This window comes from Camelus ferus, chromosome 19, assembly GCF_009834535.1.
Source record: "Camelus ferus isolate YT-003-E chromosome 19, BCGSAC_Cfer_1.0, whole genome shotgun sequence".
NCBI classification, from domain to species: domain Eukaryota; kingdom Metazoa; phylum Chordata; class Mammalia; order Artiodactyla; family Camelidae; genus Camelus; species Camelus ferus.
The window spans coordinates 11599494-11618866 of record NC_045714.1 but is presented as its reverse complement, the minus strand read 5'-3'; the positions used below and the strand labels follow the sequence as shown (position 1 = coordinate 11618866).

Genomic DNA, 19373 nt, shown 5'->3' with positions numbered 1-19373 from the left:
GGCTTCAGTAGGGCCAGGGGAAGCAGCCATCATGTCCTAGAGCCCTGTGGCCTCGGAGAAGCAAGGCCTCTGCCCCACCCCTGGGTCCCCATGATGCTAGGTCTTGAGCCTGCAGCTGCTCCCCAGCTGGGTGCCCGGGCCTGAGGCCGCCTTTGTGCCCGCACAAGGGAGACTCAGTCCATCCTCTGTTCCTTGACTGGGACCCTGCAGCCCTCTGGCGGGGGGAGCGGACAGTGCCAGCTGCCTGGAGAAGGGGCTGGACCACCTCGGTGACCTCTGGCGCCTCCAGGGCTTCTCAGAGCGAAGCTGGAGCGAGCTGCCTGTCACCAGGCCATTAAGCAAGCTAATGACCCATGAAGGCTCCTGGCCCTCCGGCCCCACTGCACCCCTCCTCAGCTCGCTGCGCAGCCCACTGACCGCCTTGTGACCACTATTACCATAACTTAACAAGTCGGGCCACAGTTTTCCCAGGCAGGGCCGGGGCCTCGGAGCCACTGCTTGCCTTTTCCGGGCGCAGCCAGGGCTGTGCACACAGCAGGCAGCTAATAAATATTTGCTTGGGATCAAGCCCAGAAAGAGTCACCTTGATTTTCAGGGCTGGGGAAGGGACTTGGAGTCAAGGGACCTTTGGGCAGGGGTGAGGGGTCAGGAGCCAGGGCACAGCCTGGCGATGTGTGTCCTGCAGCCATGTTCTTGCCCTCCTGTCCCCAGTGGAGGTGGGGTGGGGAGCCGCCTTCATGCCAGGTGGGGCCTGAGTTCCCAGTCTCTTCCTCTGGGCCCAGAGAGCCCACTGGGACAGAGCACAGGAGGGGACAGAGGCCCCACCTGCATTCTCACTCAAACTGGGGGAGGCCTGTCTCACCTGGCCCCAGGTTAGGGGGTCTCCCTGAAACCTGGCCAGTCCCTGCCTTTAAGCACCTAGGATCATACCCAGGGGCCTTCAGTGCCAAGGAAACATACTTGATCCAGCACAATACATGCCTTGTAATGTGCTCGGGGGTCAGGACAGCCTTCCCTGCAGACCGCAGGATCATGGGAAAGCCCTGGAGGTGCCTCACCTTGGAGGCTGCGCTCTGCAGCCTCGGAACCAGGATGGCCTAGGCTACGCAGGCCTGGCCCCAAGGGCCCCAGGGCTCTCATCTGCAAAGACCAGGTTGGTAAGCTGCACCTTAAAGCTGGATGCTGGTCTGGGAGAAGGCACGGCAGCTCAGAGCCTCAGCCTCACGGGCAGGCATTGGGGCTTCTTTCTATAACAGGCTGGAAAGAGAGTGAGACGGAGGCGAAGATGCGATGTGGTTTAGCTGTGTTTAATTCAAGCTCCAGTGAATCCTAAGGGGCCAGAATACAGATTCCTCTTGCTCCATAAAAATGGGTCCCCGAAGCAAGTCACCTCCATCCTTTCAAAGAGGTGGGCTGCCTGGAGGCAGTGGCAGCCCTGGCTGGAGCACAGGCCTGGGCTCCCTGTAGCATTGGTGCCACGTGCTGGGCCTGGGGCTGTGGGCACCCACCGTGGGCACCAAGCAGGGGTGGGAGGCCCAAGGGCCACTTGGCCAAGAGTGTCAGGGCCACCCATGCATCCTGGGGCCCTGAGGTCATGCGGGGGCCCCGGGAGTGGGGGAGCACGGTCTGCAGAAGCTGGCGGGAATCAAACAGAAGGAAGCCCAGTGCTGCCTGCTCACCCTCCCCAGGGCCCCACCAAACCCTGAGCTGTCTTCTAAGACTTAAGAAGGAGCTGTTTCCATCACCACGACAACTAAAAACAAAACAAACTGAAGCTCATCTTAAGGTATACTCTTCCAATTGCTTACAATTAATCAGTGCAAAGTGAGGTAAAGAGCCCAGTGTCACCGGGCGGGCGGCTGGTGTCACACAAGCCTGCGCCTCTTGGAGTCCCTCTCTGTGTCCCCCTCCTGGGCATCCACCTCACAGCCGAGTGGGGACACCAGGTTCAGCAGAGGGTCCTCGGAGGCCCGACCGAAGAGTGCCAGCAGGAGGGCCACGCCGAAGCCTGTGGCGCGCTCACCCTGTAGGCAAAGGAGGTAGAAACCTCTGCAGCCAAGCCAGACCCGCTTGGGGGACCCGCATGGCTGGGGGAGGGGCTCTGGGACCAGGGCCAGGAGTCCGCCCCCCACATGCCCCACGGCCCTCTTCCGCGGTCCTGCTACACTCGGGGCCCTGTGCATTCTCCTCCCCTCCCGTCTCCTGGGCCTCCTGCCCAGGACGGGCTGGCTGGGGAAGGACTGCACACAGCAGCCACACTGTTCCCAGGGATGAGGAGACCAGAGGTCAGGGGGGACCACAGCTGGCCGGAGGCTGGGCCATGGGCAGTGTGACCCTCAAAACAGAATATTTCCAATGAGCTCAGCCTGTGGCTCTAGAACCAGAGGGGGATGTGAAGGCGTGGGAGGGTGGGAGCGGCCAGACTAGCGGGGAGCGGACGGGTTGGGAGGAGGGGCTGGCCAGCTGAGGAAGTTCCAACAAGGCGGAGGACACCCAGGGGGCCCGGACTCACGGCGTGCACGGGTGCGGCGATGTCCAGGTGGACCCAGACCCCAGGCCAGTCAAAGCCGATGTGCGAGGCGATGAAAAGGCCGGCACAGGAGCTGGGGCTGTTGTCCCGGTCCTGAGGGGAGGAGGCCGATGTGACCCTCTGCTCCCTGTGATGTGGGCGTGCGGGAGGGGCGCCTTCCCTCCCCCCAGGGCGCCTTCCACATGGGCCCATTTAGACACCCACCCCACCATCCTCAGTGACCACCTCCCCTGGTGTCTGCAAGAAGGGGCCTAGGGTGGAGGGCCCAGTGCAGGGAGCAGCAGAGAAGGACCCCGGGGGCCTTGCAAGTGGGCTAAGGGGTCTGTCTTCACCCTGGGGCAAAGAGGCAGCCAGCAAAGAGCTGCTGGGGGCAACCGAGGCAGACCCCAGAGTCAGGAGGAAGACCTGGCACCTGCCATGGCGGACATGCCGGCAGGGAGACCAGGGAGAGGGATGTCCCCGCTTGGCGCTTCCCCTCCCCCCAGAGCACAGATCTGGGGCCTCGTGGGGGACCTTCGTCTGCCCTGCTGCTGTTTCCTGGGGTCGCTCTGGCTCCCTGCAGGCAGGGCTCTGCCTGTCCCGCTCCACCTACCGCCACTGAGTTCTTCATGTCGGCCACGGCTGAGGTGAACTCGCTGAAGTGCAGCTCCGGGCAGTAGACCAGCGGGTGTACCAGGTCCCCGCACTTCTTCCCGGCCTTCACGCAGGCCGCCTCCCACTCAGCACTGTTGGTGAGCACTGCGGCGTGGTACTTGCCCGTGGCAATGCCCTGGGGAAGGAGGGGATGGATGGGACACGGGGAGAGATGGACAGAGTTGGGGGTAGGGAGGAGAGAGGAATGCCCAAGACAGGAGACGGGCAGAGAGAAGTGGAGAAGCCAGAGGTGAGGCAGAGACAGAGACAGAGATAGAGAGACAGAGACAGACAGGGACAGATAGAGAGACAGAGACAGACAGAGAGACAGAGACAGACAGGGAGAGATAGAGAGACAGAGAAAGAGACAGAGAGACAGAGAGAGATAGATAGACAGAGACAGACAAGGAGAGATAGAGAGACAGACAGACAGAGATAGAGATAGACAGAGAGAGAGACAGAGAGACAGAGACAGATAGGAAGAAATAGAGAGACAGAGACAGACAGGGAGAGAGACAGACAGACAGAGAGGGAGAGAGAGAGATAGACATAGACAGAGAGGAGCGTGAGCAGGACCACATGGCGGGGGTGGTCCCCGGCCTGTCCTGCATTCCCAGCTGGGTCCACGGGCCCCTCACTTGCCCCATTAAGGAGCCCCAAGGACAAGCTCCAGCCTTGTTACAAAGATGAACGGACAGCCAAGCCCTCTCTGTTCAGAGCTGACGGGCTCCAGCTGCACATGGGCTGCAGCCGAGGGGCCCACCCACCTGAGCTCCGGTCAGCGTGGCGATATCCAGGATGATGTCGGCGCCCAGGTCCTTGCAGGCATAGGATACGCCGTCCGCCAGCACCAGCCTGCCCTCAGCATCCGTGTTGTTGATCTCCACAGTCCTGGGGGGAGCAGAGACCCCACTTAGAGTCTCGCCTCCCCTTCCAGGCAGGGCCACCCCCGCCCACTATGGCAATGCAGCACCAGGATCAGGAGCAGAGAGGGTCCGGGCCCCTCATCGTCTGGATGATGGGAGAACAGGGCTGGGCTGTGTGGCAGCTTGAACTGCCAGCCCTTGGCACGCAGTGTCTGGCCCCGGTAAACACCTCTTGGGGCCACCCTGGGGACTGGCACCTGTGTGCAAGGTGGGGGCGAGTGGATTCTCCTATCTGAATCCTGAACCACCTGTTCCTCCAGCTGCCGCCCGCTGTGACCTTCGAGTGTTTTCTGTTGCAGCTGGGGAGGAGCAGTCCGAGGGCTGAGCTCAAGGAGGGGATGCAGGGAGGGCCCCCAAGTAGGGAATCTGGGGGCACAGATTCCAACACCAAAGAACACTGAGCCTAAAGGTTGGAAAGGCCCGTCCCCTTCAGGCAAAGTAGGTCCCGAGACCCCGAGACCCCGAGTCCCTGAGCCCAATCTCACCCAGGGACACGGCCCAGCCTCACGGGCACCCTGGGAGGAAGAGGCCCGTGGCCCAGGGACTCCTGTCACGGGGGTCCTCCCAACAGCACGTGGCTCTGGCGGGGGGTGAGCAGGGTGAAGTCCGCCAACCCAAAGGCGTGGCTGGGCCCCGGGGAGGAGGGGCACGAGCCCACGGACAGGGACACCGCGAGGGCTGGCCTTACTTTCCCGAGTACAGCAGGTGGATGTCATCGGGCCTCGTGGCATTGGGCCCCACAGAGTTCTCGGCCAAGCAGAACACGGCGTGGAGGTTGTCTTTGAAGCCCTAGCAGGACAAGGACAGAGTCTGCAGTTACAGGCCGGTGGTGCCGGGGGAGGAAGGACGGGCTGCAGCTTTCCGACCCTGGGACAGCCAGCCAGATGGGGACCCAGGGAGCAGAGGGCACAGCCTCCCGCCACTCCCCACGGACCTGGCAGGAGACTCCAGGCGGCAGCTCGCCCTACCTGGGAGCCCAGGCCCCCTGACCAGAGCCCACACGAAGCAGGGTCGAGCTCAGAAGTCTGGCTGCACCGCCAGGTTCAAGTCCCGACTCTGCCACTCAGCGGGGCCTCGCTCACAATGTGTGGCCAGCAGTCAGCGACCCTCACCGCACAAACCCCTGATCTGCATCACCTTGAGGAATGAAGCTGCACATGTCTGTATGCACAGGGCAGGGAAGCGCTCGGCCTCACAAACCTACGTGAGAAGCTACAGCTTTCTGATGCCAAAACATGCCATGTGTACACTGACACGCGCCCTGAACAGGCCCAGTTAGTTTCTTCCTGGCACGGGCTCTGAACGTGCCCGGAAAACCCCAAGCAGGCTGCGCCCGGGCCAGGGGGTGGTGGCAGGGGAGAGGAGCCCTCACGCCCTTGTCCCTGCCCTCCCGCTACTCCCGGACACCAGCTCTTAACCACGATGCACCTCCTCCTGACCCGGAGCGTGCATGGCCCTCCCGGCTGCCCCGAGGGCACTGTCAGACAGCTCTGTCAGAGCCCACATCTCTCTTGGCCCTTGGAACAGTTGATTCTTCGACCAGAGGTGCTGAGCCCCCAGCAAAGGTAAACGCAGGCCTGACAACACCAAGGGGCTCTGAGCCACTGCGGCCAGAGAGGCGAAGTTCACCAGTGAAGGAGGGGCCCTGAAGTCTTCCCAGGGCCTGGCCCTGAAGGAGAGGAGTTTGCAACAGCAAGGAAGCGCCCGAGCGCCCACAGAGCCCAGGAGGCTCTGCCGGTCATGCTGGGGTCCCTCTGGCTTGAGCAGGGTTTGGGGGCTACCAAACAGAACTGCCAGACAGCAGAGTGCGAGGAGAGACCTCCAGGCTTGCCAGACCTGTCCGGCCCCGACCACGTGCCCCGGCTGCAGCCAGGCGCTGGCCCCACCCCCAAGCGCAGACTCCACAGGTTTGGGCAGAGCCAGACTCTGTGCTTCTAAGAGGCTCTTGGGGTGCCGGGGCTGCTGTGGGGACCCCACAGGGCACAGCAGCTTGGAGGCGTGTTGGGGTCCCTGGGCAGGCGGCCCTGAGGCTCACACTGCAGGGTATGGGGGTGTGGGGACGACGCACAGGTCCGGGCAGAAGGGTTTCAGGTGAGTAGTTTGCAGGGTCATCGCCACCTGGAACCTGGCGCCACCCTGCCTTTGGACCGCGCATCCTCATCTTTTAAAAATGTTAAAACATTTCATTTTGAAATAATTTTTACAAAAAACTTTACAAAAATGGTACAAATGATGCCCAGGTGCCCTTGACCGATCCCCTCAGTGCAAACGCCTGTCATGACCTTAGCCGGCAGAAGGCAGGAGGCTCTGGGGGCCCAAGGGGCCTGGTGTGGGATTGTGGACGGGGGAGGAAGGTGCCAGGCTGTGGAGACCCAGGAAGGATGGGGCGAGCCTGGGGGTTCAGGTCCAGGGAGCGCCCCAGCCCCCTGCCAGCCTGCGGAGCACGGGCCCGCTCACCTGCCTGACGGCGGCTCTGAAGGCCCCCAGGGCGGCTGCAGCGCCTCCGCAGTCCCTCTTCATCCCCGGCATGGTGGTCTGCGGGCAGCACAGAGGGGTGAGAGAGAGGGAGGTAAGCAATGCTGACCTGCCAACAACAGTGCCCCCCGCACTCACATCAGGGCCCCAGAGGTGCGGGACCCGCTGCCGGGTTGCCTGAGCGCCCACAGAGCCCAGGAAGCTGTGCTGGTCACGCGGGGGTCCTCCAGAGGCAACAGGGAGCCACGGCCAGAGGTGCTGGGGCCCCTCTGGCTTGAGCAGGGCTTTGGGGGTTACCAAACAGAACTGTGCAAGGGGGAAGGGGAGGGGGAGACACCCAGAGCTGCCAGATTCGCCATGGCCTGGCCCCTGCACAGACACAGCCACCTAGGCTGTGACCAAGTCACCCTGGGGGTTTGTCTGCAGCTCTTTGACGTCACTGTCTTGAACAATCTGTCCAGATTAATGTGAACTCTTCCCAAACATCCCTGGTCCCTGTCACATCACTAATCCCACCACCGCTGTGAAGACACCTGCCACCTGCCCCCCGTTCGTGTCTCCTGGGTGACGAGTCTAATGAGAGGGCCGCTGGAGACAGAGGTGCCCTCCCGCAGCAGAGGCAAACGTGAGTGTCTGTAAACTAGCTGAGAGCAGCCGTGCGTTTTTACATTTTGTAGGCTGCCAACTCTAACTGACAGGATCATATTTTAAATTAACAACAGGTCATCAGATGTAAAGATGTGGGGTTGAAATGTACCAGGTGATTTTTTTGAACCCTCATTGGATTACACACGCTTCGAGTTTTAATGGAAAGTATTTTTAGATATAAACCGAGCTGCTTTTACAATTAAGTTGAGTGAAAATGACCCAGCTAGCACTATTGAAAATAAGCTGTCTATTTTGACCTAATCTGCGAGAAACCGCAGGATTGTTTAAATGGAAAAACGGGGCCTCAGGTCTAGAACGAAACCCCTTGCAAAAGGCCAGACGGGAAGTGGCTCAAGATGGTCACTGAAACCGCGGGACCCCTGTCACAGGCAGAGCAGATGCCCAGCTGCAGCTCGACTGGCTGTGTCAGCTTTGCGGACCCCTGTCTGTCATTCCTGTTTTCATAAAAGAAACGATTTCCACGGTAACGCCTTCTTCACTGGGCCGACGTGAGTGCCAGCAGGGTAGAGGCCGTGGTGGCTGGAGCTGTGGCCTGGCCGGGGCCCACGTGAACTTTCGGTTGCCGGATTCATTTCCAGCCCTCCAGGAAATAAGGTTGTTGCCAGTTTCACTTGCATCTCCTTGCTGAAGCAATAAAACTATAAACTTCTCAAAAATCTCAGCCTTTCCCCACACTGTGTGACGGGACGGAAGGGGCCAGAAAGGTTCTGCTGCTCCCCGGACACCTGGCTGGAGCCTCTGTTCTCACAAACACCATTTTTACTTGGAGGGACGACTGACAGGTGATGGGAGTCCAGACTTAGGGATCTGCAGACGTTTTCCAAAAAATGAATGTGAGCCTCTCTCGCCTCCAGGAGAATAGTTGGCATTTCTGGTGTTGATGGTAAAATCTGAGCTTTCAAACCAAAATCAGAGTTTTGGAAACCTTTTATCTGCCTCCATAGCAGCTTCCCAGTACTCAACGACCTTTTACGTGAGATGGATGGTGATACTGACAAGTGTGATTTTTTAAAAAAATTACACAACGAAACGTGTCACAATCTGGAGGTTCTGCATAACTCGAGGAACAGTATTTTCCAAATGACCCACGTGTGATATAAAATCATGCCTTCAAAGTTCAAGACAGACCAGGAGATTTTAACGCAGCAGAGAACCAGAGTTCACTGATACGGTTTCAGATTCCACGTTATAACTAAGCCTTCGGAGACCACCACCTGTCAAGTTTTGGTGTGATAGCAAAGAATGTCCTTAGCTATCTGAAGAGGGTACCAAAAGGCTCCTCCCTTCTCCAACTACAAAAGGACTGAGGCCAGATTTTCTTTTTATAGTTCAGCTAAAACCACACAGCACAGCAGACTAAACGGGGAAGCAGCTACGTGACCACAGCTGTCTTCTATTAAGGCAGACACCAAAGAGATCTGAAAAAATGTAAAACACTGTCATTCTTCTCACTAATATTTTTAAATTTGGAAACTACAATTATTTTCATGAAATTGTATTATTTACATTAGCATGCAGTGGGTTCATACTGTTACTTTTTAGCAAATTAATAAATATCTTTAAAATGTCCCAGTTTTAATTTCTAGTGGGTAAATATCCACAGACATCAGCCTTATAAACAAAATCTCTTGGGGATCAACACTTCAGAGTGGAGGAGGTCCTGAGACAAACACACCTGAGACCGGATCCTGATTTACCTCGTAAATCTTTGGAAACAGAGCTGTGATTGTTCCTGCAAAACTGGGAGGTGGCGTCACCAGCAAAGTGACTGACTCCCGGGAAGCCCTGATTCTTGCTCCAGCCCTCCAACCAGCCACTGCCCGGAACAAGCATCCAATCCATTCCGGGAGAAACGAGACCAAGACTCTACCAGGCAGACTCAGCCGCCTCCCGGCCAGAGCCCCCGCCCCGGGGTGACTGGGACCTGGCACAGCTAGACAGGGCACATCGTCTGCGGAGAATCTGAAAACAATAACAAACCAACTAGAATTAAGTTTGTCTGTTGTCCTCAGTGGTACGGTACTCCTCGCAAAGAAACCTGCTGTGGCTGAAGCAAGTTCTAATCATATAAACAAAAGCTTCGAACCCTATTTTAACTCCTTCTCCTTTTGGAAACACGACTCCTCGGTGGATGCTGAGAACTGCCTGGGGCTCCACCATGGCCTCGCTCTGAGCCGAGCTGGCTCTGAGGGCAGCCGGGGCACCGAGTTTCTTCTCGCCACAGTCCCTGCGAACGGCTCGAGTTGTCCTGTTGAAAATTCGTTCGCTCCACAGACACCTGAAAGCTGATGGAATTGATCTCAAAGAACAGGAGACGCAGATGCGATCACAGGTTCGGGAGCTTCTTGGGAAATGGGAGTTTCAGCGGCTCTCAGCCAGGGGATCCTCACATCAGAGGCTTTCCCTGAGTATTTGTATTGGTTGCTTCATGTGATAGAAACTCTTCAAAATTAAAATTAATCGTGTTTTTGGATCAACTATGAGTGAAACACAGACTGACAAATCTGGTACCTCTGTCTGGTGAACATAAGGATGTGAAGAAGCCCGGCTGTGATGAAGTCACTGACGGGTCCGCAGAAGCTATGCCCAGCAGCAGAGCTGGGATGCTGACAGCCATGCCCACAACAGACCAACAGCAGCCAGTTTCTTTCTGCTAAAAATTACATCAGTGCTATTTAAAAGTGTCAATCTATTACTTCTTTATTTATATCTACTATAATTTTTTTTTTTTACTGGTATGATACGTTTGGAATTCAACAAAAGAGAATTCACTATTGGTGTTTGTTTTTCTAAACTGTAATGACTATTTGCTTCATTTCCTGATTAGTCTTGAAAATAATTTTGTTCTTTAGAGGAGGAGAGATGTTTAAAAAAAAGATCATCCACTCTATGTACCAAATAAAGTAGACAGGCCAGAAGTGCAGAAAGGAGCTGCATAATGCCTACCCTAAATAGCAACTGATGTTGGGATTCAATGCCAGAGAGGCGACAGGGAGTGGTGGGGCCTGCGGTTAACTGCAGGATGTCGGCTACATCCATGGGGGACAGCCGCCACCCAGCTCTAGGTGGGAACGCAGGACCAGTGTTGCTAGATCCTCTGCATTTATGAAAGGCCAGAGATCTAGTTTTGTGAGAATTCTTCCTGTTTTAAATGTTGGTAACTAATCCAGATTTTAAAACACCATTTGGGCCAACAGGACAAGTCTGTGAGCCACGCGGGCTGCCGGTCTTCACTGGCTGCTCCGCATGAGCTTGGCTCGTCTTCTCCCTTCTAAAGCTCTCTCTCTGGGATGGTTGATTGTCTTCTTCCAGGGCTCCTGGGGCAGAAACTTCCCAGTCTGCTGCTTCCCAGTGTTCCCTTGGGCCTGGCCCAGCCTGGCACACAGAAGTTGCTCGACACCAGCGTGCGGGACGAGCAGATGAGAACACTCATCCTCCTCCTCCTGGTGCCGTGGCGGCTGCCGGCGCAAAGCAGGCCCCAGCCGCGCTGGGCCCTGAGGCGCACAGACCGGCCACGACTGGTGCTCCTCGTGAGCCGTCTTCCTGAGACACTGGACTGAATAGGTCACTCGCAGGAGAGCCTTCTGGGATTTCAGCCTCCAGCAACGCTCCCGGGAGCTTTGCTTCCAGGTCCCCACTCCTGTTGTTTTAACCAGGGCACCTGCTTTCCGAGGGGTCCAGTGTGGACCACTACCCAGCATCCTCTTGGGGGAACCTCGGACGGTCGCAGGGATGGTGGGCGTCACCCCACACCCTTTCCTTCTTCAGACAGAACCCCTGATTCCTTGAACCCTGCCTCCCTGGGTTCTGTTTTCTAACCCTTTAAACATTTTTGTGTTTTTCACTGCATCCTGTCTCGATTTTGTTTCCTGACTCCTGTCTGGAGTGCAAGCATGGAATTGTTTCCCTCTTACAGGGGACTGGGCCCCCTGGCCTCTCTTCCTGGACCCGGAGGCCAGAGGCACGCCAACACTGAGCCCCAGGAACCTCACTCCTTCCTTCAACACCTCTGAGAAGGGGCCTCCCTGCCTGGACCCGCCGAGCGCCAGCCCTGCAGCTCACCTTCCCCTTCATGCTGAGACCCCCGGTGTCGTAGACGATGCCCTTGCCCACCCACGCAATGGTCTGGGTGGCTCCGTCTGGGGTGTGGCTGAGGACGGCCAGAGCTGGAGGGTGGACGGCAGCTTTGCCGACTCCGTAAATTCCTAGGGTAAGCACCGGGACATATCGGTTAGGTTCAGGCGGGACTGAGCAGAGCACTCCCCGCAGCCCCCCAGAAACACTGCATCCCCCCAGAATTGCCGCTGGCCTGCCGGCTTCCTCCTGGAAAGCTCTGCGGTCCAAGCCCGAGCTCCCCACCCTCTCCTGCCCCCTGGCTAGTGTGGGATTGGAGAATGCAAATTAGTTTCAATGCTCTGGGACTGCAAATGAATTCTATGCAAAATATTAGGCAAGAAAACCCACTGAGAAAAAAATATTGTATCATTCCCAGAAAGAAGTGAACAGCACTGCAGAATGAAATGATTTTTTGAAAATGCTTCAAGGCCACTCCAGCCCACGCTCGCCTCCCTTCCCTGACCCCTCTGTGCACTCAGAATGCACTCCCTGTACTGGCTCGCTACCACCACTGCCTCACTGTCCGTTTCCATGCTCCATCTTCTCAAGAAAACTGTGGCTTGCTGTGGGCAGAGCCCACTCCTCAAGGTCCTCCAATAATCAAACTGAACAATCAGAGCAACCAAGACAAGAGCCAGTAATGGCTGCCTGACAAACTCCTACTCATCCTGCAGGACCCACTGCAAATGTGGCCTCCTCAGTGAAGCTTTCCCCAAAGGATGGCCTCTTCCTCTACCTGCAACTGGTCTATGTGTCTGTGGCAGGCACCTCTAACATGGTCCCCCCAGAGCCCGCCTCTGGGCACTCTGGACCACGTGGATCCCTCCCTCTAGTGTGGGCAGGATCGCGTGTCACAGGTCCTCTGGATGTGGCAGAAATAGAGAGCCCACTTCCAGGACTGGGTCATAAGAAGAGACCTTGCCGCTATCTCACTTGCTCTTTCTTGCGCTCTTGCTCCGGGACCTAGCTGAGAGAAGCAGCTGCTCCGGGAGCGGCTAGCAGACACCGGAGGCCGGCTGGCAGCATGCGAGTAAGCCTTGCTTGGAGCCCGTCGCCAGCCCCAGTTGAGCCTTCAGATGACCACAGCTCCAGTGAACACGTAGATCGCAGCCTGGGAGAGACCGTGGGCTCGACCCAGCTGAGCCACGCCAGATTCCCCACCCACAGAACCCAGAGATAATGGATGTGTGTTGCTTTCGGCTGCTACTTTCTGGGGTAATTTGTTTCACAGCCACAGATAACAACTACAGAGACCTTCTCCAGACAGACTGAAAGCGTCTGTCTTACATGTCACCACACCCTGGTGCCTGGAAAGTTGGGGAGGACAGGCCTGGCAATCAGGCAAGGCTCTCTGAGGAGGTGGCTGAGATGAGGACGGTAAGATGGTCACACCACGAGAATATCTTAGGGGGAAGTATCCCAGATAGAAAGAGCCATAGGTACAAGGCCTTGACGTGGACATGGACTTGTGTATTCGAGGAACAGAAAGGTCCTGCTGAGTTGGACAGCAGCACGAGGGAGGCTGGAGAGGGCGCAGAGCGGGCAGGGGAAGGACTTGGATCCTGCAGCTTCCAGAATCTGAATCAGAATCTGAACCACTGCCTCCTTTCTCCCCCAGAGATGGTCCGCTTCCCAGGGTCTGGCCTTGGGGTCGGACACAGGCTGGTTTCCTTTCGGGGGAAGCTGGGGTGACACACCATGTGGCCCAGCACCACGCTGCCACCCAGGTCCGTGGGCCACTCCTGAGGCCAGGACCTGCAAGGACCAGCCCCCACCCACCTCCAAATCCTCTTGTCTTCAGCTCCTCGTCCCGGATGATGGTTGGGGTGATCCCCAGATCTTTTCCAACTTTCTTAATCTCCTGGATGTGTTCATGGAAAAAACAGCAACACAAAAACACGTGAAGACGGCTTAAATCAGGGTGAGGCCGGGGCCTGGGCCAGGGGTGAGCAGATGCCTGTGCAGTGGGAGAGGGACAGGCTGGGAAGCCAGTGGCTTTTACTCTCAGCTCTGAGCATGATTAAACCCAAGAGAAAAGGCTCAGCCTCCAAACTCTGCGATTTCCTGCAGCTCGTGGCTGGAGTCCTGTAGAGGGGCCTGGAGGAGGCAGCTCTGTCCTCCCCCAACCCCCAGCTGAGGCCTGCTGGCCCCTTGGCTCAAGGTGGATGCACGACTCTGTCCGCAGCAGCTCCTGGCTTCCCTGGGCGAGGTACAGACACCGTGGACTAACCCCTGCAGTCCCAGCTTTCTTGACTCTCCATGGGGTCTGTCGACACCATCCCAAGCCTGGCCCCACCCCCGGCAGGACCCCTGGGCCACGAACCTCGAGGAAGGCATCTGTGTTCATCTCGTTGCAGGGCGTGTCCACGATGCGGGCTGCCAGCCTCACACCTTCCGTGGCATTTGTTAAACACTGGGAAAAACAAAACGCTGTCACTAGGGCCCTGGAGCCAGGTGGGGGGACTTCCTTCCTTATCCATCCCCCAGGGACACAAAGATGTCAGAGGCACCTGTCACCGGGGCGAGTTTGTGGGGCTGCTGCCAGGTCAGTGAGAGCAGATGGAAGGGAGGCAAGGGTCATGTGCCACCCCCACCACCCAGTGCCTGGGACCACCCCAGCAACCTACACAGAGTTCACTGCGGCTCCAGGATCACACAGCAGCCCTTCAGCCTGGCGGCTCCCCCCGAACCAAGCAGGGCCCACCTGCTTTCCAAGCCTCACCTGCTCTACGTCCTTCTCTCTGTGGCAGGGGCCTCCCACCTGGCCCTGAACTACCTCTGGCCTCTGCCAATCCCACACCCTCTCTCAGGAGGAGGTGCTGCCCTCTGTGATGGACTGAATGTCTGAGAACCCCCCATCCCAAACTCATACATTGAAGCCCTGACCCCCAGTGCAACGGTATTAGGAGGCCTCTGGGAGGTCATCAGGTTTAGATGAGGTCAGGAGGGTGGGGCCCCCATGATGGGATTAGCGCCCTTCTAAGAGGACACAGCGAGGAGGTGGCCATCTGAAAGCGGGAAGAGGTCCCTCAAAGAGCCCACCTGGATCCTGGCCTTCCAGCTTCCAGGACTGCGAGAAAGAAACATCTGTGGTCCAAGTGACCACTTTGGTGGTCCTGCTGTCATGGTGACCTGGGCAGACCACACACCCTCCCTTCTCCACTTGCCAGGACCCCAGCCATCCTGTGAGGCATGTCTCAAAGGCCAAATCCTCCAGAAGCTTCTCTGGATCCTCCCAACCAAGAAAAAGCCCCTGGACCCACTGGGGAGGAATGTTTCTCACGTGACCCATGTGAGGGTCACAGCAGACCCCGGCCCTTTTTCCTGGTCATCTGATGTACCACTGCTCTGGCCACAGGGCGTGGAGGGAGGGACACAGACTGGCCGCATGCACAGACCCAGCGCCCAGGAGGGAGCGGGAGCCTGACACACTCCCCGCAGGAGGCACTGCTGACTGCGGGCGCACGTGCACACGCAGAGGTCGCCTCGTCCCCAAACCAGCTGCCCGTGCCCTACCGCAGCTTCTGTCAAGAACTTCTGTCCACTCCCATGTCAGCCCTGACCCCGAGCTTTGCCATCTCATTCTGCCCACGGTGCCTCCTGCCCCATAGGGCTCCCAGCCGCCCACCCACAAAGCCTGGTCACCCTTCCCAGCGCGGGGAAGAGGTGACAGTGGGAGAGAAGAGCTGTGCGGGTTTGGTGGGGGTGCGGACAGCAACAAGTTTATCACCGCCTCTTCCAGGACTGCGGGGTCAGGAAAGGGCAGGCTCTGGGTTGATAACACCAGCCCCGCCTCTGCCCGTTCCGAGGTAATTAAACCTTGAGCCTCAGCAGCAGAGACTTGACAGCTCAGATATGAGATGTGTCGTGTGGTCCCTGCTGCCTGTCAGCGGGCTCTCCTCCAGGAGGAAGAGGGTCCCTGTCTGTGGGAGTCACAGAGACCCGTGGCTGCTGTCTGGAAAGTGCCTCAGCGTCCTAAAACTCGTCTCGAAGGAGGCCAGCAGCCCTGAGCTCAGGGCCCCTCCACACAGCAGCCAAGGGTGTGGGGGGAGAGCCCCTCTGGGGAGATGGCTCCCACCTCATCATGCCTCCGTTTCTGCATCACAAAAGCAGGATCATCCACTCATTCATTCAGTCCATCCCCTTTTATGTGAGCACCTGCTGTACGCTAGGCTCCATGCTAGACTCTGAATTCAGAGATGTCCGAGGGACTCAAGTCCAGCAGAGAACTGTAACACATCCTCCCGTTAAATGCTACAGAGGAGTAAGAAAAGAGAGGCCACAGGGACCCGGGGGGCACCAGGACCCGGAGAGGGTCTAGGAGGTTCCCACGGTGAGGGAAAGACCACACGGGATGTCAGAACCTCACGTGCTCACGATCCAAGGCAGAACAGAAGAGGGCTGACACACAGAAGGTAAAACCTGGCTCTGCCCCTTGCTGGCGTGGCCCTGGTGAGGCACTTGTTGTCTCTGAGCCTCAATTTGGGGGTAATAATGGGGCCCATCCCCTAGGTCTGTTGTGAGAATTCAGCATGTGTGCACAAGTGTGTCGGGGCAGTGCCTGATACCCGACGAGCAATGGGAAGACACAGGCGCTCACCTGGTCAGGTGTGCCTTTGTAAGGCAGTGGGAGGTGGGAACAGGAGGGGGCATCTGGAGGCTAGGAGGTTGCTGCAGTGGTCCAGGAGAACAGTGCAGTGCAGGTGGGCAAAGTAGGATAGATGGGATGTAGGGCCCAAGGAGACCCCCCAAACCACTGTCCTTCATCATATAGGGGGCTTCTCTGGGATTACTCATGAGACCAGGTCCTGGCACTCAAGGAGGAGGGAGTGAGGCTGGAATGCACCGGTGGCGGGGGAGGGGGGCACAAAGGCCCTGCAGAGAAGGCGGGGGGGGGCACATGTGGGGAGGGGGTTGTGGGGAGGGGTTGGCTCTGGGTGGGGCGGGTACACTTTGAGGAGGGATGGCAAGTGTGCTCCAGGTGTGGCCCTTGGAAAACAACGTCAGGAAGAGCGGGTGGGAACTCGATGCTGGTGGGCTGAGGGGGACAAGGGAGTTAAGACAGGCAAAGCAATCAGACCACGGGGTTTGAAAGCTGGGCAATGAAGGAAAGGAGAAAGAGCTGCCTCAGGACGGCAGAGATGATGTACACTGTATGCTTCTAGGGGAAAGGATCCAGGTGGGGTGGAGCAGCTGCAGATCCAGGTTGGGGGGACAGAAGATGAGGGGCTGCTCACGGCCGAGACAGAGTCAAGGGTGAAGGAGGGGAAAGGCGGCCAGAGTGGGGCTGCTGATAGAGAGGGCGAGAGAACGCCGATGGCGGGTCTGGGACAGTCCAATGGGGAAGGAAAGCTGGCATTCAGCCCATACAAGCTGACTTCTAAGGTGGAATCACTTCCAGCCTCATCTTGCCTCAAAAGGATTATTCAGAGGATCAAATGAAATAACAGATGTAAAAGTGTGCCATAAAGGGTAAAGCGATGCGCACGCAGGTGGATGACTAGTGTTAAACCAGGAAGCGCCTGGCGCGGGGAGGTGCTCGGTCAGCACTAGCCAAACATAACTGAATGCTGAGAACAGACCACCCTGGGGGCAGGGAGCCGGGTGCTGGCTTTGGGACGGCCCTGGGGGACCTTCTCAGAATTCCAGCATCCCTCTGTCCAGTCCTTCCCAGCAAGTGGGAGACAGCTCTCCTGACACCCCTTCCGGCTGCCTGAGCTGGTCTGGGGGGAAGGGGGCGGCGCTGGGACACCCACTTGCAAGGTGGACACCTCCACTGGCCCGTTGTCCTGTCCCACCAGGAAAAACTCCACAATGACGGTCTTCTTCTCCGTGCGCCGTGTCGCCCCCGAGCGGTGGGTGAAGAGCGGGAAAGCGCGGGCCAGGGCGCAGGCCGAGGCGAAGGCATCAGACCGCTCACAGACCATCTGCAGCACAGAGAGCACAGCCTCGATGAGGGGGTGGGAAGAGGGGCCAACCCATGGGAGCCGCGATCAGGAAGTGCTAGGGCCCCACAGCTGGGTCGGAGGCCATGGTGAAAACAATTTGGACGGAGACGCCCCAACAAAGCCATTATCCCAGGGGCCTTCCCTGGAACCACTGTCCCACGATGTGAGAAGGAAAACGTGAGCAGATGTGGTCCACTCCTGAGACAGGAAAGCAGGACGTGCGGGTCTGCACAGCAGACGTGGGCTCAGGAAACCTGGGTGTGAGCCTCAGAGCTGCCGCCCAAACTGATCTGGGGTGGACGGCCTGGACTCTGGGACCTCAGTTTCCCTATCTGTAAAGCTGGGGTGACAATGTCCAGTTGTGGCAACATCGTCCACCTGAGTGCTCTGCGGTCCCGAGGGCTGAGCTACAGGAGACACATGCCCCTGGCTGGGGCCAGATGACCTTCCACACTCGGAGCCCACGTGTAGGGTCAGCCTCTCTCAGAAGCACTCACCAGAATGCACCGATGGGTTCCGGGTGGCAGGCAGGTCCGCACAAGTCGGGTGATGAAGTGCGCGGCCGAGGGGCTGTTGTGACGGCTCACCCTGGAGGGCAGGGCCGCCACGGTGGCATAGTTCAGGTAGAGGGGACAGCTGTCCGTGGGGTTGGGGTTGAGCGTGCTTAGAGCGGCCTGCCAGAGCTGGATCAGAAGGGGAGAGACAAGAGACAGACACCAGACTTCAAACGGCCGCAAACCAGGGGCGCTGCGTGCAGACTTGGGCATCGCTGGAAGGGCACTGTTGCAGCTTCCCCGAGGCACCCACGGTCCCTAATTAAGATGTGTCACGTCTCGCCTCGCTAGAGACGGGCGCGTGCGTGTCTGCTGGCACACTTCCACCCTCGTGGGACTAAGCAGTGGGGATTTACACGACCAGTTTGGGGGCTGCTTTGCTACAAACGCTTGAAACCCGCACCAGCCAGGTGCCACTGAAGCGGGGGGCAGGTGGGCCCCGCCACGAGGGTTCTGGAAGGCAGGCCGCCTGGGCCCCCCGCCCCTCGAGGGCAGTTCCTCAGCGCCTGGTCACATCTGCCAGCTCTGCCCGCGAGCCTGCGGCCCGGGTGGGTGCGGGGCGCCAGCGGCCTCTCCGGGCGGGGCCGGCGCGCTGGACGGGCGCCCGCTCTTCTGCTGCTCGGGAGGCAGGCGGCCCCGGGCCTCGCTGGCCGGCCTGGCCTGGCGCACCCCGGCCGGCGGGCGGGCGGCGGGCTGGGGGCGCCGGGCGGGGCCTCCGAGGCCTCCCCGCCGGCCTGACCCCCGCCCGGCCTCCGCTCGCCGGCGGGGAGGCGCATGGCGGCCGGCGCGGCCCGCTCACCTCCTCGGTGACCCGGGGCTGCAGCTTCCCGCGGACGTGGCTCCAGGGCACGCGGTGCAAGTGGTGCAGCTGCCCGAGCAGCAGCAGCGGCCGGCTCTGCGGGTCCGCGTCCCCGGCGCTCGCCTGGAACTGCAGCCCCACGTTCGCCATCTTCGCCGGCCCGCGCCCCCCGCCCCGGCCGCTGCGCCCGCTCCGCTCGGGCTCCCGCTCCGGGCCGGGCCTCGGCGCCGCCCCGGCCCTGCCCGGTCGCCGGCCCCGCCTCCCCCGCCGCTCCGGGCCGCTCGCGAGACGTGCAGGGCCCGCCCGGGGCGCGAGGGGGCGCCGGGCCGGCGGGGCGGAGGGCAGGGCAGGGCAGGGCCGGGCGGCCTCGGGCGGCCCGGACCTGCAGGCCCGGACCCGGAGCAGGCCCCAAACGGCAGCAGGCCTCAAGCCCCGGCCAGGCGCAGGCCCCGGCCCCGGCCCCGGCCCCGACCAGGCCCCAAGCACGGCAGGCCCCAAACCCCGGTAGGCCTCAAACCGCGGCAGGCCCCACCCCGACCAGGCCCTGAACCGGGGGCAGGCCCCTAGTGAGCCCTACCCTCAAAGTGAGGAAACAGCTCTCAGACAGCCCTTCCGGGAAGGGGCCCTGGCACCCTGCCCCTAGCGCCTCACCCCAGGAGGCTGCCCGAGGACCCTGGTGGCCCTGACCTCGGAAGGTCCTGAGCAGATGCAGGCCCCGCCTGA

The 19373-nt window shown here is 59.3% G+C and overlaps 1 protein-coding gene across 1 annotated transcript; it reads right to left on the bottom strand.

The window, feature by feature from the left end:
* Positions 1-1286: 1286 nt before the first annotated feature.
* NPEPL1 (aminopeptidase like 1) lies at positions 1287-18927 on the bottom strand. The gene is made up of 12 exons (XM_032461437.1): positions 18651-18927; positions 17795-17980; positions 17106-17276; positions 13673-13762; positions 13129-13210; positions 11296-11438; positions 6547-6624; positions 4778-4878; positions 3931-4054; positions 3123-3299; positions 2513-2623; positions 1287-2024 (listed from the first exon to the last, which is right to left on the bottom strand). The coding sequence occupies exons 1-12, from the start codon at positions 18798-18800 to the stop codon at positions 1866-1868; spliced, it is 1572 nt and encodes a 523-aa protein (XP_032317328.1). The 5' UTR covers positions 18801-18927; the 3' UTR covers positions 1287-1865.
* Positions 18928-19373: the final 446 nt, after the last annotated feature.